The 20,546-nt window shown below is 39.0% G+C and overlaps 1 protein-coding gene across 18 annotated transcripts in view; it reads right to left on the bottom strand.

Annotated features, from left to right (window-relative positions):
* DYM (dymeclin) overlaps positions 1–20,546 on the bottom strand; it is an 88,997-nt gene that overhangs the window by 42,609 nt on the left and 25,842 nt on the right. For all 18 annotated transcript variants that reach the window (XR_012657808.1, XR_012657803.1, XR_012657804.1 and 15 more), the window contains 3 exons: positions 20,030–20,163; positions 12,998–13,070; positions 1,284–1,409 (listed from right to left, as the gene is read on the bottom strand). Coding sequence is in view for 12 of the 18 variants with exons in the window: in XM_075077547.1 (XP_074933648.1) it covers positions 1,284–1,409; positions 12,998–13,070; positions 20,030–20,163 (333 nt within the window). In the remaining 6 variants the exon portion in view is untranslated. The remainder of the gene's footprint in view (positions 1–1,283; positions 1,410–12,997; positions 13,071–20,029; positions 20,164–20,546) is intronic.

The raw sequence follows: 20,546 nt of genomic DNA, 5'->3' as shown, positions 1-20,546 counted from the left end.
GTTGATGCAAGGGCAAGAAACATTGTATTTGTTTAGTTTTCACTCCATGCTTCCATTACACAGGACAGGTAACAATACTATTTCTCCACCCTCCCAATATTTTTGCCTGTGTGTGTAGCTGGGGCCAATTTGCAAAGACCAGTGAAACACCTGACCTCAAATTGATGATTTTGACAAATGCATGTAAAGTTTGCTGGATTTAAATAAAAGGCTACAATATTTCCAAAACAGAGAAGGATTTCCACAGAAGCAAACAGTTAGTTCCCACGCCCGTATGATTTAGAGGTGAACAAACAGGGGCTGTGTTACAATCAACTCCAGTCCCCTCTAACCAGTACCCCTCCAACTCTTCCCCTTGCCCTGGCTTCCCAGCCACCAAATTCCCACCCCTCTCTCCAGACACCAGGTACTTGCTATTCCTAACTCGGATATCTTAGACCACATATTGCCTTCTCTCCCAAACATTCCCCGTTTTCCCCCAAACCCTCATTTCCTTCAGTCCAGAGACTGAAGTACCACCAAACCCCACAAACCTCTACCCTGCTGCAGTTTCAGGCTGAAGCCTGCCCTGTGCTCCCTCTGCCCGCAGCCAAGCTGAGCCTCCCTCCGTTCCCTGCACGCTGCCCCAGAGCAGTACCCCTCTCTCACATCTAGTAGAAATTTCAGAAAACCAGACAACTGATACACTTCCCCATAATCTGACTGTGTGGAATTTAAAGAGGATGAATGGTAGCCTGACCAAAATGCTTAACAGCCACCATGACAAGCCATTCAAACAAAACAACCAACTCACCAGAACAAGTGGTATTACTCGTACAGAGTTTCCCACCTGCTAAGTGGTTCCACTATTGCAGCTTAAAACTTAATGTAGCACATACGTGCAATCTTTCAAGGGGCTGCTATTTACTTGTATCACAAGAAGGCTCATTAGCACTTCTGAGGTACACTTGTTCTCTAGACTCCAATGTTACAGGAAAATACCCCTAGCTGAATCCAAAAAACCATCCTGAAAAGTAGAAGCTGTTTTAAGTTAATAAAATTACCCTCAAAAAAAGAAAACAGTTTCCAAAATAGTTTTGCTGAAGTCAGGGCTGTGAGATTTAAACCGAAAACCTTCTAACAGCCTTTACAGATGTTTGGGTTTGTGTTCTGTTTTCTTTTGAGCAGAACAAGTCTTCCATAAAAACTTATTTTGCTGCCTTTGGTTTCAAGTACCAACAGTCTACACAAGCGATGAGAAGCATTTGCTCTGCCGTGAGTTACCACCCCAGGACATGACATACCATCGACCGTGCATCAGGTATTTGTGAATGATGCTCTCTCGTAGAATTTCTTTGTGGAATAATTGGCAGGAGAGGAAGACAATGAGAGTTGTCACAGCTTCCAAGGAAATGCTGTACGTAATATCTCTGCAGGAAAAAAGGAGCATTTATAAAGATGAATCTACTGGGTTTGTTTACAAACTGACTTCCAAGAACACTTGGTAGCTCCACCCGAGGTTATACACTGCCTAGCACAGCAGGTTTCAACTAGGAACACGTAAATGACAAATTCAAAAAACCCAGATTCACTTCATACCATCAATAGGTTGTTTTTCTTAGGCATAACCATCTTTTTTTTTTTAATTGCCAAAAGACAGGCAATGTAAAAACACTGAAGTATTGCCCAGAACATTCCAGCCACTATTTTCAGACTACACATCACTCTAAAAATAATAAATGTATCTCAAAAGCGCGTCCCTTCTCTTGTTAAATAAAATTGTCATGAAACCATCATGCTAAGTCATGGATATGTCCAGCTAGCCAAACACAGCTCTACCTCCCAGGAAAAGTGGATCCCTAAAAAAAAGAATAACACACAAATGCTAGTTTAAATGTAAGGAATGCTCAGGGTATCAAGATACTACATACAGTTGTTCAGTTCTCAGTGGTATTTCTGGAATAAGAGTGAAGTCTAAAGTTTCAAAATATTACACCCAATCCCAAAGCATGTGCTTTAATGTTTAAATACTGACACCAGATAGTTTAGCCAAGCTCATTAAGGTAAGGTTAATTAGGAAAGGCTATGCAGCAGAATGGATGAGAGAGACACCCACTATTTGGCATATCTTGTGCTTTCTCCCACCTCTGCCTTGTTACACATTTTTAAACAGGGAAGAAAAATGGCATTTGCCTCCTTAATCGGCACTAAATTGCAGACTACAAGAAACATTTTAAAAATAAACGAACTAACTTGAACATGAGCCAGTATCGTTCTTGCTTTCAACCAAAGACAATTTTCACCTCCTCTAAAAGTAAGGAGATACTTCATTCAGTGCAAGAGTACCATCCTGCATCCATTAGAAAGATTGTGTTAGGTACTTTTAGTGTTTCCCCAACTGTTACTATTTAACTTTTCCAGTATGCTTCACAAGCCAATACCATTAAGTTACAAGTGGCATCAATTACCAAGGTTTTGTGACCTGGAGTGTACTGGAAATTCAAAATCTATTTATACTTCTCAAATTCAAAAGATTTTATAGTATCTGTATTTCAAATAAAAAATAAAAAGATCAGCATCAATGCATGTTTAAGCAGCGATGCTACGTTTTGTTTTGTTACACCGCCACCTTCCAAAAAATCTTATTCTTAGCAGTTGAAACAAGTATAAAGAGAAAACCAAGTGCTCTTTCAAATAAGGACAACTTGAAAGCTACAGTGCAATCACCATCGAAACAAAATAAGTTACCACAGAAGAGACTGGCTGGAGTAAAATTCTTCATTAGTCTCAGGATCAGAACTGGTGCAGTCCTTACCAAAACGAAGAGGATTTCATTTAGAAGAAATCAGTCTGATTTTTACCACACTCGATTACTTCAGTACACTCAATTGTGCTGCTACAATTGCTGTAAATACCATGCATTGCTGTAAAACATGAGGAAGACGAGCTTCATGTATCACAGTGTACAGACAGCTTAAGTTAAGCTCTTCTGCAGCGGCTCTAGGCCAGAGTTTCTGAGCAAAGAGCATGCTAGTTATTTGCTCAAAGTCAAGAGCAAACTGGAATCACGATTTCCTGGACTGGAGTCCACACAACCACACTACCTCTGATACAAAAACATTTTTGCAAGTGAAGGTGATGCAAACTCCTTGGGGGTTTGGGGTTTTTTTGTTTTGTTTTTCTCTCACATGATTTAAGTATTTGAATCCATAAGATTTTAAGTTACAGGTCAGGAAGAGACGTACTGCTTAAACAACATTCTTCCTTAAAATCATCAAGTGCCTTTTAATTACATCTAGTTTTTGTGAGTTACCGGACTTTTTGCCCACGGCTGAGGAAGTTAGCCAGTGTAAATGCTGATAATTAGATCAGGCCAGAGGTTACACTGTGATCTGGTTCCACAGCAAATTTATCTCAGCCAGAATCAAAGGCTGAGCTAGGAACAGCTCCCACTCCCTCTCCAAAACTGTGATGCTTTGCAATCCACTGCCCACATCCATCCCAAGCAAAGCAGGGAAGACCTATATGTACCGATTATTAGATATTTAGCCACCAGCAAAAAAATAAAGACATGTTTTTCTATCAAAATACAAAAAACAGCTTGGGAAAAATGCTTTTTAGAAAAAAAATTCAGAAGCTTATCATTACCAACGCTGAGACTATAAGAATAATGTCTCCAGCCCTGAGCTGCTGAATGAAGAGGCTGACTTCATGACATGTTACGGCATCCAAAACAGCTGGGTCACTTTGCTGAGAGGCAAGAAATGTCAGTCTAGTACACTTTTCCTTCACCTCAGTCATTCATTTATTTGGTTTTCTGGCAAACCATACAAGTGGATAGCAAATGTGAGGAGACATTACAAAATTCTTCTCTATTTTTATAAGATTCAGTGTGAAAAAATAAACAAGAGGTTACTGTAGTGTATTAAGTCATTTATTGGGGGGGGGGGGGGGGGGAAAGAAGGGATCTGCTTTCAGTACCATTAAATAACTCTGAAAGAAAAAAAAAAAAGGAAAAAAGCTAAATTCACATGGCTCTAGTTCATGCGTTATTCTTATTTTCTTTCTATTCGAAACCCAGTCAGGGCAGCAGAAACATTCCATTCAACCTGTAGAATCTGTTCAAATTAAATCTGCTCTGACATAAACACAACCACAGTGGTGATATCTGCGGCAACCCCTCAGCTACAGTCACCCTTAACTTATCAGCACAAGGATAAAGCTTCAGAACAAAATTATTTTCTCCACCAAGGGTCAAATGAACAGTTTTCTGAAAGTCAAGCATTTATAAAGGGTCACAAGAAATACCAGGAACCTCTCAACTTCAAAGAAAATATTGTTTATTTATACTGAGAGACTACAGAATAGGAGGGCTTGGTTTTGAATTTTTTTTTATTTTATTCAAAGCTATTGGTCATATAGAATGACTTTACATGGAATTTATGCTGATCTCTAACTTCCTTTGAAAACTGTTTGCTTGCAGATAAGGAGGAAACTAGAAATAATGAACTCATGTATCAATTACATGTCAAAATTATTTAGCTATTTATTTCAGAAACCCAGAAGAACTGCATGATGTTTTGAGCTTCTGTGGGTGTTTTGGTTTTTTTTCCTTTCCCAAGTGTCTTATAAAACAGACAAAAACCCCACAGAACTCAGATAAAGCTCACATCCCAAGCAAATGGGCTTCATAGAACAAGGTACCAAAGCATACACAGGTCTTTTTTTTTCCTCTCCATCTGGATTTTCTCATTTGGAGATTTCTGTAGTTATTCTCAATTTTTTTCCTCTTTTTCTCTCTCTCCTTCCCACTGGAGGACATATTCCCATTTCAGGTGACAAGCTAAGAGATACCATTCTTTTGTCCCTCTTAAGGCGCACTTCCTTCATGAGAGAACCACCTGGTACAGACTGAATTCTAGAAATCATGGCAATCATTTCTCTCCTGCATTTGGGTTCTTTCCTTATTAAAGTAGCTCTCCTCCTTGGTATCACATTTCTTAGAGCAACACAAAGCAAGCTCCTCTTTCTTTAACCAGATGGAATAACAGGTCCAGGTTCTTGAATATGACACCGAAGTTAAAACTGACTTCTGGCAACGAAAGTTATATATACACATTTAGTCTCTAAAGCAAAGACATAACATATCTGTGATTATCTTAAATTATTAATTCTTCAGATAATGATGACTCGAGCTCCAAAATGTAAGACTCCTAGATGCTACAATAACATAAATGGGTGCATGTATTTAACACACGTTTTAGTATCTACATTTCAATGAGAAACAGTTGATATGTCAATGGATTCCTTCCAAAAGCAACGGTACCAAATCATTTCAACAAATGCTTTTAAATCAAACAACATACAGTTTGCATTGTAGTAGTCTTTGGACAAGAACGCATTAAAATCAAATGACAAAAACTCTAATAAGTCAGCGACACTTTCCATCTTAATCCCTTTTGTCAGGTTGATAGCAGAGATCCTGGGATCCTCTTCAAGAAACCTATGGCCCTGGGAATACTGCTTAAAGCAGTGCTGCATTTAGGCTTAAAAGAAGTACGGCTTTAGAAGGAATTGGTAGAGTAACTAATTCTTCCAGGACACAAACTGGAAAGGTCTGGTCTCCTAGTCTTCCATCAAGAACTTTGGGGTTTTTTAAATTTTCTTTTTTTTTAATTAATTGTGGTGGCAGATTTGTAAATTCCATCAGAGCTATCAACTTCCAGGCATGTAGGGCAGGAGAACTGCACTAGACCATCTATCTGCATATCATACCCTTGCAAGGTTTTGTCTGCTTGAACTGGACCAAGATCACTTGTCCTTTTACAGATGCTTATTTCAAATATATCACAATGATACTGCACTTTAAAAGTTCCAAATGTCTGAAAGAGACTACGGTCAAAAGAATAATCTTTAACAAAAAAAAAAGATCATCTTTGTGGTAGAAGCAGGAAAAGAGCACACACAAGCAGACAATTCAACCTGGCAACCTGCCTGAGCAATAACTCTTCCAACTGCAACAGCTTGAACACTTGCCATTGCTTGCTTGCACAGACAAGTGTGAGCACTAAATGGTACCACGTAGCGAACTGGTGCCACGCCATGACACACCACTAGGTTTCAAAGTATATTTCCTCTGAGCTACGAAGAAAATGCTGGAGTCTGAAGCAGACCAAAATGTGAAGATCATAATAGCAAGGTCATCTGTCAGTCATAGCCTGTGGGGAAAATACAAAAAGCCAACATACTCTTGTCTGCTCCTGCAGACTCAATTAAAGCAACAGAGCAGTTCACAGGAGTCTGATGCTACCAGCAGCTTATCTAAGCTAGTAAAGGTAGCAGTGTTAGTGTACCTACTGTTTCCAAATGATGTAATCACCCCCCACAGAACAAGAACTACGGGCCTGTTAAAACCTCAGCTCCCCAGTATCCTGGCATCTGTTTTTTCCATTCAAAACCATGTGGATGGCCTTCTATCAGCATCAACTACCAAGAACTTCCAACAATCTACCTATGTGTCACCACCCTGGTGCTGCTGGGCTTCTCTCCAACACCAAGCACCGCTCACAACTGCTTTCCACACTCGCAACATCGTTCAGCTTTGCTCGCTGCCTGCAAGAGAGAGGTCTGTGAAAGAGGACCCAGAACGAAGCACAGAGGCATTATATAGGAAAACCTCAGCTAGAAACTCCAATTACCACTCTGAAGGCACATGCTGTTGTAAACAGTTTTAACTACTCCACGAAATGCAGCCATTTCTAGATCTTAGCACACGGAGGCTGAGAGCTCATAAATGATTTCACACCTATAGAGCAAACAGCCTGAACAGCCAGAAACAAAACTCTGAATTTCAACTCAACCACTAGACCGAGCACCCTCCCTGTTTAAATATTTTCCTGAACTTTCACCCAACCAGGGCTGTCTACTCCGAGTACTGAAAGGTTAAAAGGTAGCTCATTTTCTAATTTAGGAGAGTTGCCAACAGGGCTGATTCATACAAAAACTCTCAAATCATACAGGAACCAGGTTTCATTTCCCTGCTTCCTGAGGGCCCACCAGAAAGGTGAAAGAGGAGTCACCAGAGAATAGGATCAGTTTTGAAAACTGAAAAGCAAGTAGAGTATCTGGTTATCAGTCTCAGGATACAAGCCCAACAACTCAAAGTGCACGTAATCTTTCCTCTTGGAATCACTCCTAATTTTACACCCACTGATGGCAAATACGCACCGTGGCAGCCAATAACGCGCTATGCTCATTACGGCTGACTCCAGACATTTGGGAGTTGTCCCAAAGGGGCACTCGAGAAACACCGAGCATCTCTGACATTTCCGACTGCATCTCCCCTGCACTGGGTATTCTTGACTGGGCGACAGAATGAAAGTGAGAGAACAACCAAAGATGGAGATATTCTGAAGGGGGTACCTAAACGATTAAAATGGCAGTTGGATTCAAGACCCTTTGTTCCCAGATCTGCTCCTAAACCATCTGGAGACTTTGTGGCTGCATACATTTGCCTCACTGGCGTTCAGCTCTTCCCTCTACAGATTAAAAATGTTAGGAAAAGTCTAGGACTTAAATGTTGCACAGCGGATCTATATTATTCTGTATTTACTTTTCATATCAACAAGTCTTGTTAGCAATACCTGTTACTGTAAGAGAAAGACCTTACCTTCTGAACAACAGAACACAAGAGAGCAGTCCAAACACCCATAAAAATGGACAGTTCAAACAACTGGCCTTGTGTAGCTTTCAACCCCCAGAGAAAAGGCAGCCACAGAGATGATGACCCAGGTGCTCAAAGAGCTACTATAGACCATGGCAGATATCTGGACAGAGCCAGACCACAGGAATCATGTCCTGAGTTCCAGCCGTGCAGCCTGCGTGAAAGGTAGGCCCGCTCCACAGTCTGTAACACCACTTCTCAAATGCAAGCCGCTGGTTTCACAGCGGAGCCATCCTGATGTAGCGGTGGCAACAACCTCTTTGGGTCTCATGCTTGCCTAGGCAATGAAGAAAAAAGGCTTATTCCTGTCAGCCTGGTTGCTGCCACTGATTTGAAACAGTCTGCAAACTCTTAAGGTGCCAAAAAGAGATATGCTCGACTTCAGTGCCTAGGTGTCTTTGCTGCCCAGACCACAGACCAAACCCAAACACTAGCAAGCAGGTTTTTGCAAGACGCATCCAGCATTTTTTGTGAAAATAGGGCTGAAAACTAACAGAGAAAGCAGATCTTTAGGAGCTTGAATATACAGTGTGGTCTGTGATGAACATAACAGACCACTGATACTATGCTCTGGGATTAGAAAGTCTGTTACAAGTTGAACGTGTGTTAAAACTAGCCTAGTGAAAAGACAGGTCATTGAGAAACACTGATCTAAGTCTAACATAAAAATTAAATTAGAATAGAATTAGATCAGAAAGAATAAGATGTGATACAGATAAAGGTTTTCCTGCTTAGGACCATTAGACACTTAAGAGGCCACACATCTGCCATTAGAAAAGAGAAAAACATAAGAGTAATGAAGAAAATCTGCCAAATAAATAAATATTTTTCTTTGCTGCACCACCACCACCTGCAGCAGAAAATAACACTCCCTTTATACTCATCAGATCCCTCCTACACAGAGCACAATAGTCAAACTTTGAGGATCTTAAGTGCAGCAATACAAATCTCCTTCAGTTTGGGTATTTTTGATAGCTTCAACCTAAGTTTCAACAAATGAAAGTTTCCCTTTGATGATTAGGCAAAGTTGCCAAAAATGCTGAAGTCAAACAGCTCTTCAAATACTGGAGCTACTACAATCTTGATAAAAGTTCCTTGAATAGTTCTTTGCCAAAAAACACTATTCGGACCTATTGTTTTGAAAGTAACAAAAATATTAAAATATGTCACTTCTGAAATAGGAGATAAAACAGTTCTTAACCTCTTCGCTACTCAATTAGCAAGGAAAAAAAGCCTTAGCATTTCTCATCAGCTATACATGGCATTGTTCCCACACTGCAATGATTCTGTAGAGCTTTATAATCAATTATGTCACCCTTCTTCCTCCTGCTTTCAACTTTTAGGCCCCCAGGTAACGTAGTGAGCATCCTTAAACAAGTCAAAACATTGTTAACACTTAAGTTTGGAAGTAACTAAGATCACAACCCAAACCAACTAACTACAGAAAATAATGGAATGCAACAGAAATATCAACCGACTTCTACGGGCACCACAGGGTGCTACTTAACAGTGATTTAACTAGATCACAGCATTTCATTTTTCCTCCATATGCATTTATAGTTTTTAATGAAGTGAAAATGTACTGATAACAACCAGATGTTCGGTTATGTATACCAGCTCTTAACAAGCTGCTGAAAGAAGCCTTTATAATTTAAAGCTTTGGGAGCTCTATCTTGCAACAAAATGTTAGCAATAGTTTCTGCATAGAAGTCATACAATTAAATCCTGAAGTTGCATCTTTTTGCTGACTATGTAGTTTTAATCATTAATGTACACCCTTGAGTGCTAACATTAACAAAACCAAAGGAAAAGCAGAGTATCCATAACATACCTAGGGGAGCCATAAATCAAACATCAACATACCATAACACAAGCTTTATAAGGGACTGCACAAGTCTAATTCTTGAAAAGCAATAATGTTGTAGTTTCTATAAAATTTCTTAAAATTAAATGTTAATATGTGAAACCCTTTTTCCATGGCATTTTGTACAATGCAGCAGAGCCTGTTTTTGAAAAGGGTAATTCAAGATCTTTTTAATAACTCTCGGGTACAGAGCCACAACGCTGCAGAGTCCCATGGCCCCTACTACAACAAGGTTTAGCTATGGTGAGTGTTAACTGCCTTAAAGCACATTTGCCTTCCCCAACACAAACTAACTTTGACAAAGTGTTCCTTAAATTCATCATAGACAATTCTGACACACTCCTAAATACACCTTGCTGCACATCTCTGCAGCCTTTCCCAACAAAAATCAATGCATTTTGGTTCTTCAGTTATATTTCCTAGTAAGGGATATGGAGAGATGGGTTACAAACTTACTATCTATCAGCTTCCCCATCTCACACCTCCCTCATTAATTTTGAGCTAGGCGGCCCACCTGCATTTTCCAAGTATGTCTGTAGGTTATTCTGTAGGCAGACGTGAGCTCATTCTGCCAAGGCTTCTCACAGAGCAAGCTCAGAGGCGACCAAGCTCTGCCCACGCCACAGAAAGACTCGACCCTTCACAAACTTGGTGCCTGTGCCCTTAGTCAGTCTGGAACACAGATTAAGGTTACACACCTGCCTGCAGAATACACAGGTATCCTAAGCTCTCCGCCCAACAGTACTGGTCATCTTACATATACATCTTCACAGTGTGATACTCAGTGAAGAATAACAGGATATATGTTATAATCACATATTTCTCACTACTCCATACCAGTATCTACACAGCATCATCCAGCAATGCTGTCTGCTCTTCAGCAATACATTTGCAAAAAAAATAAAGACAGCACATCTGAAATTATATGTAGAGAGGGGAAAATATTATAGTACCTCTGAAGTGTACTACTTTCACCAAAAAGCACCTGATGTGGCATTTAGACCAATTTCAAAAGCAAAGAGTGTGGGACTTGCACAGGTACCTCTGCTCCCACGTTTTCAACATGGAGATGGTGGTCTACACTTCCAAAATAATCTTAGTATTTCAGTGAAGGAGAAAAATAGAGAAGCAATATATTCAGACAGCAGCTGCCAGCTGTATCCACTCCTTCATGAAAATGCATCTACAGAACCCAAGGGACACGCTAATTGTGACAATCCTCCATTTAAGGCTATTGAAGGCTCGTAACAAAAACTTTGCCATTCTGAATGATGCTTCAAAGATAGGCTCGGCATGGAGATTTTAATGGTCTGTCACAACAAAAATTCATCTTTAATAGCAGCTTTACAGACAGACACTCTGGTAGCAGTGACACTAAGTTGCCAAAGCTGCCTAAGCTGCCTATCCTCTAGCGAGTGATCCTAAGTCCTGCTACAGAAATCGTTACAAGTTTGAATATTGCACGTATTCCGCTCAATCTACTCCTTCCCAACCTTTACATGCTAGGCTTGTAATTTTCTTGATTTATTCCAGCTAAAGACAGAAACAAACTACTCCCTTGATACAATGTAGGGAAAGAATTTATAATGTAAATCTGATCTGGGAGAGGGAGGGAAGTAAAAAGTAAGCTCACTACTAAAATAATGCAGATCATTCTCCTGAAAAAATATTAATATGACAGTAAGCAAAAACATCCCAGCCTTCTAACATCTTTAAGGACAGAGTTGGACTGTGTATTAGAGAAAGCAAGTTTTTCTGCATCGCCTTTCCCCTACCCTACCTCCCCCCTTTGATCACATGGGGCCAAAATCATTAGTTAAGGCTTTATCAAATTGTTAAACATATTATGCTGGTAAACAAGCCAATATACACTTTTTTAAACTATCAGTATCTTACTAAGAATTCAGTAGCATGCTATGTCAGGAAAAAATTTAGCTAAGAAAACTTATTAGAAAAAATACCCCAAAACATTCCATATCTCTCTCTCATGAAAAGCGGGTACATTTTCGATATGGCTGAACATTAAAGATTACAGACAGGCTTTACAACTTTGTTTTTGATAAGCCATTATTATCACTATATTGTATAGTAAACTAAGTGCTTTCAACAGCTACTTCCATTCCCAGCGACAACATTCACACAGAAACAGAGATGCTGACAGGTTCAATTGTTGAAAAGGGTTAAGAACAATCATGCCTGTAAAGTTTTTTCTGCCAGAAAAACAGAATAAATGATATTGGACTCCACACACACATTGGGACTTCCAGGAAAGAAAAATAAAACCCTGCAGGATTTATGAACTTGCCCATATATCACAGTCCTTTCACCCCTTTGTACTTCCTCTAATCTGCTCCAAACAAAAAGTGTATCTGTTACAGGAAGTCCTGACAAGCTTTGCAGAATGACACTCTAAATCATATCACTAATTCATTACACACTACCTACCCAAACCCTCATGTAATGTTGACAGAGTTGTATTTAATGAGAGCAATGTTTCAAAAACTATTGCATCTTTGTCAGCTTTCCAACCAAAAGAACAATCCAAAGTACAAAACCCAGAACATCAGCAGAGCTATATACTACACTATAACAGATAATCTGAAGCTCTCTTCAAAGCTCTGATGCTCTTATTGGGGCACTACATTTTTAGGCACAGACTAAAATGCAATTTAAGACAAAAGATACTCTTATCACTACCTTGGGTAAAGTTTATCTTGAGAAAAAAGTTGTTCAAACTTCTCAGGACAGGTGTCAAAAACCATTTTTATTTCCAAAGGACAAAGTACATTCTCCTCCGTGTAATACTGAGGTATGTTTCACGACACATATCCCAGCGACATGTGGAACCAACATATATCAAATACAGCAAATGCACGAAAAAGAGCCACGTAAACAAATCTACAGAAACATTCTACTTAGTCGTTCCTTTTTTCTCTTCTTCAGACATCAATTTGCCACTATTTCAGATATTAGAATAATAAGTCATATGACTAACTTAGTGCACATGCAGTTCAAAAACCCACATAACTGCAGAAAAGGAACTTTACTTTGCACCTTGCTGCATCGCCCAGAGGGGAAGTGACACCTCCAACGTACCTTTCCCTGTACAACTAGCACAACCATTTCTAGCCAAAAGGTAGCACTAACTGCCTGTGCGCTGACAGAGGTACCCAAATCAAACACGAAGGCTCCTACAAAATAAAACAGGATAACTTCTGCTGATGGCTTGAACTGGGTGTAAGATGCTGATCATTAACAGAATATTAAGGGCTGCTACTCCCAGCAGGTTACCGTTACCACTACTGCACTGTCACAGGGAGCATGCAAATCCAAGTATTTACACACTAACTCCATCACTCTAAGTTTTATGCTCTCTCAAATGCTCATGTTATACAAGGAGGCTGAAAAGAAAAAGAAAAAAGACAACTCACAGGAGGGGAATTTCAACAATGAGCTGGATGAGGCAACACAGCAACTCTTCTATGAGGTCTTCACACTCTGTTCCTGAAAAGAAGCATACCAAAGGTTTTCTGGATTTTCAAATACCTGAAGAAAGCATAGATTTAAACACATAGATCCACACAATCGATATTTTCATTAAGGAACAAACACTAGAAGCTAAATTCCATCTGTTTAAGAAGATTGCATTCTTTCCTGAATTAGAATGCACTTGGGATAATCACCAGACAAAACAGTGATGCCAAGCCTTTTACCTATAAAACAACTAATAACAATTTGATAAATTAAATGAGATGTTGGTATTGTAGGAATATGCTAATATTAAGCACATGAAGCCTTACTTTACTACTTACCCACGTTCCTATTAAATGGTGTTATTACTAACAGCTGAACCAGCGACTTCTCACTGGTCCTCAGTTCAAGTCTCCTCTCAAAATGCCCTGCACTCTGCCTATATCCCCAGCCCTTTTTTTTAATCCCAAGTAAAGAATAAGCAGAGACAGATAGAAAACAGTTCCGTTTGCTTAATGTACACTGAGCAATATGCTAAATTGTGATCTGTCAAATTAATGCAGCCTACAGTACACATCACTGTTGCTCTTAAGCAATTAGATATACATTTTTTTTTCATGAATACACATTTATTTATTGACAAGGTTTTACACATTTCAGTGACAAGTAAGAATTCACAAATTTCCAGGGTGCATTTTAAGTAAGCAGACATTATTCTCTACTCATACATAATGTGACAAAATGCACAGGATGATTAAAAATTACTTTAAAAATTCAGCTATTCTAAGCAATAAAACTGGTGGTATTTTACATTAGCACTGCAATTTTTAACAGCAACTGTAACAAAAGACTTGCAAGACTTACTGAGGAAAAAGCTTTTTAAACCATTTGAAGTTGTCATATAATACTAAAAATAAACAGAAGATAAATCTCTTGGCTTATTAGGATTTTTTCTGTTTTCAAAATAAAATAACAAAGAGAAGCCTACAACACAAAGAAGTGCAGGGGTTTATAGTGCTGAATGGCCTAAGAGCAGGCACAGTTTTCCCCCCTGCATCACCCGATAGGCATTACAGCACAATGATTACCCAAATGCTTGTTTATTTTGTATTTTCAAATAAATACATCCTGCAATAAACACAACATTATAGCCAGGTTATGGCAGTGTTACTCTGTTTAACCCAAGTTTGTTCTAAAATCCAGAGCTCAATTTTAAGAAGCACACCGGAGGGAATATTCACAATAAAGCAAAATTATTTCTTTCCACAATCGGTTTATTAAAAGCACGTTAAAAATTGTCACCTAGTGAACTGCACGTTCTAAAGGAAATCAGTTTTTTATCACGGAAACATGGTTTCCTTTATATAGAATCCCCCATAAGTAACACAATGCAGCTCCTGTTAGTAAAGACCAAGAACTGCTAGGAGTATTTAACCTTAGACAGAAACCACCGCCAATAATAAAGCCCAGATAACGTATTCTAAAGTAACTTGACCGTGACAGTTTCCTAAGGTCCTCTGACTCTAGAAAATGCTTATAAAGCAAGACTGCTATTAGTTCCCAAAAGGTACCTAATTTTTTCTCTTGACAATTGAGGAAAAAGAGAAGAGGAAAGAGGATAAAGGATGAAAAAAAATAAAGTGAGTGCATTTTAAAGGGCATCATTTCTTCCACCATGTTATATACACAACTCATTTGAAGAGATAATAATGTTATTTGAATAGGAAAGAGGGCTTTTTCCCCATACAACATTCAAAATAAAGCAAGAACACACTGGGTTAGCACAATCATGTAAAATGGAAGATGTTAGTCTTTCCTGCTCTGTTCTCAAACTATTTTTCTTCTTTTTTCTTTTTTTTGAAAAAGAGAAAGCTAAATTGCTGTAATCAATGTCATTCAGCTACGGTAATTAATGTATCCTTCTCCCCATTGAGGCACATGCATTCTTTAATTCTCGTCTTGCCAAGACAATGAGGCGGACACATGCCAAATCTATTATGTGAGAGAGAGCTATAAACATGGCACACTATGTGTTTTCATACACAATGCCGTTTTCAATAGCAGGATAAAGACAACACACACAATACTCATTCACATTAATAGATCACATACTTGGATCAAAGACATGTGTAAAGCCTTGGGGAAAATAAGTAAAGGGTGAATCTGGCCAGATAAGATTAGAGCAGACTTGCAGAGAGAGGAATCATAGGTGCATTCTTCTAAACTCTATGGCAGCGCAGAAGGAACTGCAAATGCACACAGTTTATAAAACATCCAATTATGTTGAAACACTATTTTTCATCAGCTGTACTTCAGTCCTCAAGCATGAGGATTACTTGCATTGGGTTTTTTTTTTTGTTTTGGTTTGGGGTTTTTTTGCTTTTTGGTGGGTCTTGGTTTGGGTTGTGGTTTTGGTGGGTTGGTTTTTTATAATAGAAAAAATAATGTGTTTTAACTTTTATAATGAGTTTTAACTTTTTCAAAGCGATGTACATTAGATACTGCATTAGCAGACACTACAAAAGCAAAATGGCTTATGCAGAGGAAAGTATACTCCAGGAGACTCCACTCCTAGTAAAACCAGCCCAGCTCCATCCTTGGCCATGACACAAGGTCTAACACAGAAGTAAAACAGTCTGTCTTCTCAAGAACTAACTACTACGTTGTCACGACCTGATGTGAGCTGCTCTAGCAGCTGGATGTACCTGACATTAATAAGAGATTCAAGCATAGCAAAGTGTAGCCTCACCTTATATGCTACTTGCTTTCCCTGCCCTGTTGCTCCTACACACAGAACTTGGACATCAGTAATGAAATAGTTTGTTACTCATAAAACAGTTCTTAAAGCCTCATTCACTCAATGCATTACACAACCAGCAGACTTAAAGATTCTTTGGGTTTTGTGGTTTCATCTTCAGTTCTGGCGACTCTCAAAAGCTCCCAACTTTCCCTTCAGAGTGTTAACAGTGAGTACATAAACTAATTGCCATCCCTCATTTCTTTTATATGATAGCTTACCACTCACAAAATCATTTAAGGGTTGCAGTAAAGGTATTGCTATTTATTCCCTCCTCTATGTCCTCTCATTTGCTATAACATATCAAATACAGTCCCTAGAAGTTTTTATCACCAGCCTGCTCTATAGAGAATGAATAAAGTTTCCTACTACAGGTCAGGGAAGCGGCTGAATGAATTGATGGTTTGGTTTAGAATACAATACACAGCCTATGCTTTCTTAACGCCTCAATCACAGGACAGTTATAGATCACACAGAAATCATGGGATACAGCAGTGGAAACCTCACTGTGAGATAAATGGTTTGCATTAGCCAGACTAATTGCAGCTTCAGACCAGTATATGCCAAGTCTAGCTCAGGATTTATTACTATCAGGATTTTTTAGGGGAATCTTAAAGAATATGGTTTAAGCCTCTATAAGGATTTTCCTACAATCAAAATTGTGCAATATCCTCCCAAGTTGTATGTAAATTCCCAGTTACGGATGAAGAGGCAAAAAATGCACTTCCTGGGCTAAAGAACCATCTGAAAACTGCCAAAAGGAGCAAACTCTTATTAATGGACTATTCTTGAAGGAAATCAATAAGCAATGCTGTAAGCGGGAACTCAATCCTCTGCAATTTGTTCATTACAGCTTTATAATGACAAGCTACAACATATCCATGCGCTCAAACTTTTTGCAAAATGAAAGACCTCGATAATCAGATTTAATGACAAAGCACAACTGCACAGCTTTTGTGCAATCGAGCGCAAGCATATGAACTGCAGAAACCTGGGAGGAGATTTCTTCCAGATAAGACAGTTATCAAAAATCCTAAATAAACAGTGACTATGTCAGATGCAACTTGTCGTAATACAGGAATATTGCTGAGCAGTGGGTGACAAGGATATTTTCCATATATCATTACTATTGTACACTATACATTTCTACCTGCCACACAGAATACCACAGAGCAGGTGCTGATGCTCTGACTGACAGCGGCATGAGCAGCCTGACGTGCTGACACTGCAGTTTTGCATCCTGAGTTCCCAGGTGCTGTGTTTCACCTCAGAGAACACAGTCCTAGGATATATCCTCAGACTAGAAGGGAAAAAAAAAGTGGTGCTCATAGTTAAAACAGGGAAACAAACACCACCACACCGTGATTTCCAAAGCAGTTTTAAGGTGATCCTGAGAAGAACTGTAACCTTTTCTCAGACGGCTGCATGAGTGAACGAGGCATACAAAAACAGATCACAGGAGAGAGAGGTTGTCTGTGGTGTCGGTTGCTTGAACTGTTCTTTCCAATAACTACTGACCAGCCATTAAGAAAATAACCAAACAGTACTTCAAAGTTCAGACACTGTATTAAAGCTTTTATCTGCATGCAAGTTTTACTGTATTAATTATATAATGTTAACGTATTGTATAAGGTTTGTTTTGTCATGCTCACAATTGAAAAATAGTAAAATAATATAAAACTCTCGGAAACGAAAAGGCAGCAAGGACAGCTAAGAACTTGCATTTTCAAAAAGCATGTTCACCAAAGATAGTGTTAAGTATGTACAACTTTTACTAAAGTCATGATAAATTTGGGTAAACTGCACAATAACAAAGCATGCTCTAGCTTCCAAATAATTTTAAGAAAATCAAGAAAGCTACTTGATTTAATTATGAATATACAAACCAAAAACATTTCATATTTTTCTGCTTACTTTAATACACACTAGCACAGCATTTTATTACACACCATTAATGATACTTCACTTCTCCGATACCTAAGTATAAAAGCTATAAGGCAAGCATTCACTTTATTACCATATTCTATATATATTTAGTAAAACCTGTGTGAAGACTTGTTAGGAGCAAAAAACGATGGCTATATAAACAGAGCACATTATGAACCTCAACCCACTGAAGCAGGTCACAAGGACCATCTCCAGTGGAAACCAATGGAAAAGCAGCAGCGGACTTGAGCCACGGCTGAGTGGGGAGAGCCATGGAAGAGCTCGTTTCCGGCTTCCATCCCCTGCTCTCCCCAGCAGACCACACACAATTACCTTCCTAATCAAGAACATCCAGCGAACAATCTGCTCAAAGATAATTGCTAAGTACATTTGCCACCAATACGCACAAAGTTATCGCTAATAAACGCCACTGTGAATTACATTCAAGTGCTACTAGACATGGTATAAACATGGATCTACCCCGGTGACAATCACTTTTCATACCACACTGCAAGGAACTCTCAGCCCAAGGAATAAAGATCCCAGGGGTTCAAACCAACAAGAAGTCTCAGTTTTTCCATCCATTTTACTATGCTACACTACCACTGAAGCAAGAAGTGGGCAATTTTTTTTTAACCAAGTATAAACCCATTGCAAGTCTGCAATGATAGCTTATTGTAAGCAGGTGTTACTTTCTAATGCATCAGTTAGCTGACTTCATTCTTGGAGACTACTCAGCAGAGTTTAAATACATTAAACCATTTCAACATGTAGCACAATCTTTTGGCACTAGAGGTCTGATTTCCCCACAACAGCAGCAGGCTCCAAGGAGTTAAACAGATTTTAATGAACAGGTTTCAGTATTCAATGAGCAAGCAGCTACTGGGTGTTCTCAGCGCCTGTCCTTGCTGGACTGACTGTTGAGGGAAATCCACATTCAGACACTTTTGATTGTTCTTCCACAATCCACTTGCACTGTGCTACCATTCTGACACCAGTCCTTTTTGCCAGACCATTTTTGGCTTTATGCAATAAACAACATAATTACAAACTCAACGGTATCTTTACAACAAAGTAAAGGAAATCAAGGTTCCTGTGCCGGCACTATCCATCATGTGTTCTGAAAGAGCATCTTGATATGGTGCCACACGAAGTTCTGTGGCAGACAGTGTCATGACTTTCTTATTGCTGTAATCAAACTGATTTTGAATGCAAATGCATTCACACTCAAAAAGGACTGGACAGCAGAAGGAGAACAGCTATGTTATTTGAGCATCTTCCCTGCCATCTTTCACCTAGTGTAACACATGCTCCATTTCCTGGAGATGCACTTATTTTTTAACACTCTGCCTAAGTTCTTTGCCTTGTCCTGTATTCTTGTACAAACTACTCCCCACTAACCAAATTTTAGCAGTTGCCTTTTCAATGGATCAGTTCTGACTATACTACTGTTACCTTCCCTCACTAAATTCCACTCCCTGGCTGCTGCTGGTTTATGAAACATGTGAAAAGAAACACTAAATAATTGCAACATCACCGTTCCTACAGTAGTACGTGGTCAGCTTCACCCCAATTCCATCCTGTTCTTCTGAAAAGGAGCATTACCACATTTCAAGCTGAATGAAAATTACTAAAGCTAAGGTAGGTCCTACAGCATCACTTCTGAAAAACTGTTTTAAAAATGCCAAATTAAGTTTGCAAACAAATGACCATGTTAAATTTAATACAAGTCTTTAAAGAAAAAATAAACCAAACAACCTAAACCCTGCTCTAGAAGAGGTCTGTTTTGCTATAAGAACCTGTAACTTGCCAACAGCTTGTTAACAAATGTTTAATTCCAGCAGAAGACAACAGTCAGTATGTAATGAAAAGCTCTCACCGTGTTTTGAAAGCATTCTCTTTCACATGTATGATCAAAGGAAGATGGTTTATTCCAAATTACTTCAGACTCCAAAGGGAGTAAGTCAGTTTTACTACTGACTACATACTTTCAACCTCAGAGGTTGTCCCAAACAGTAAACGTGTTGTATGTAATCTCATTGGTACTTCATTTCCAATTTTAAAGCAAAGTTTGGGATTCTTAGTCTAAACAAAATATAGAATCACAGAATCATTTAGGTTGGAAAAGACCCTTAAGATCATCAAATCCAACCATTAACCTAACACTACCAAGTCCACCACTAAACCATGACCCTAAGCACCATGTTTGCAACATAATTTTTTAGTTTCTAGTGGGATATTTGTTTCACTAGCAGTAGTGTATACCTACCGTATGAGCCCGGTGCTTTCTCTTCATAAGTAAAATGAAGCTGCAGCTCCTCTTCTGACATTCGACTGATGAATGCTTTCAGCAAACAGCAAATAATAAACAGTGCATTGTGAGCCTGCCAGATAAAGAGGTGACTAGAAAAGAAGCAGAAACAAACAAGAATCAGTAATGCTTAACTTGTGAACATGCATCAAAACCCACAACAAAATATACGCCAGAATAGACAAAGGGGTTCCTATAGTTGAAGCAAGGAAAAGCCAAAGTGCTTAAGCAGTGAGTCTTCAGTTGATCCTACAGCAAACAAACTGGCAAGGTATTCAAAAGTATTTTTTTTTCCTTCCCCCAGGAGAACACAATCTTATTTCTGACTAAGACTGTACTGTTACAAACACCACGGTTGCCAGAAGTACCACTTTTTGAAGAGCTCACCAGATGGCTCAGCATACTTCTACAGGTTCCTAGATCCTATGGACTCAAGCCACCCAGACATTTGAAAGTTTCCCATATGAAAGCTACG

Source organism: Phalacrocorax aristotelis, chromosome W (genome assembly GCF_949628215.1).
Source record: "Phalacrocorax aristotelis chromosome W, bGulAri2.1, whole genome shotgun sequence".
Classification (NCBI taxonomy): domain Eukaryota; kingdom Metazoa; phylum Chordata; class Aves; order Suliformes; family Phalacrocoracidae; genus Phalacrocorax; species Phalacrocorax aristotelis.
The sequence above is the reverse complement of the archived record's forward strand: the minus strand, read 5'-3'. Positions and strand labels throughout refer to the sequence as shown.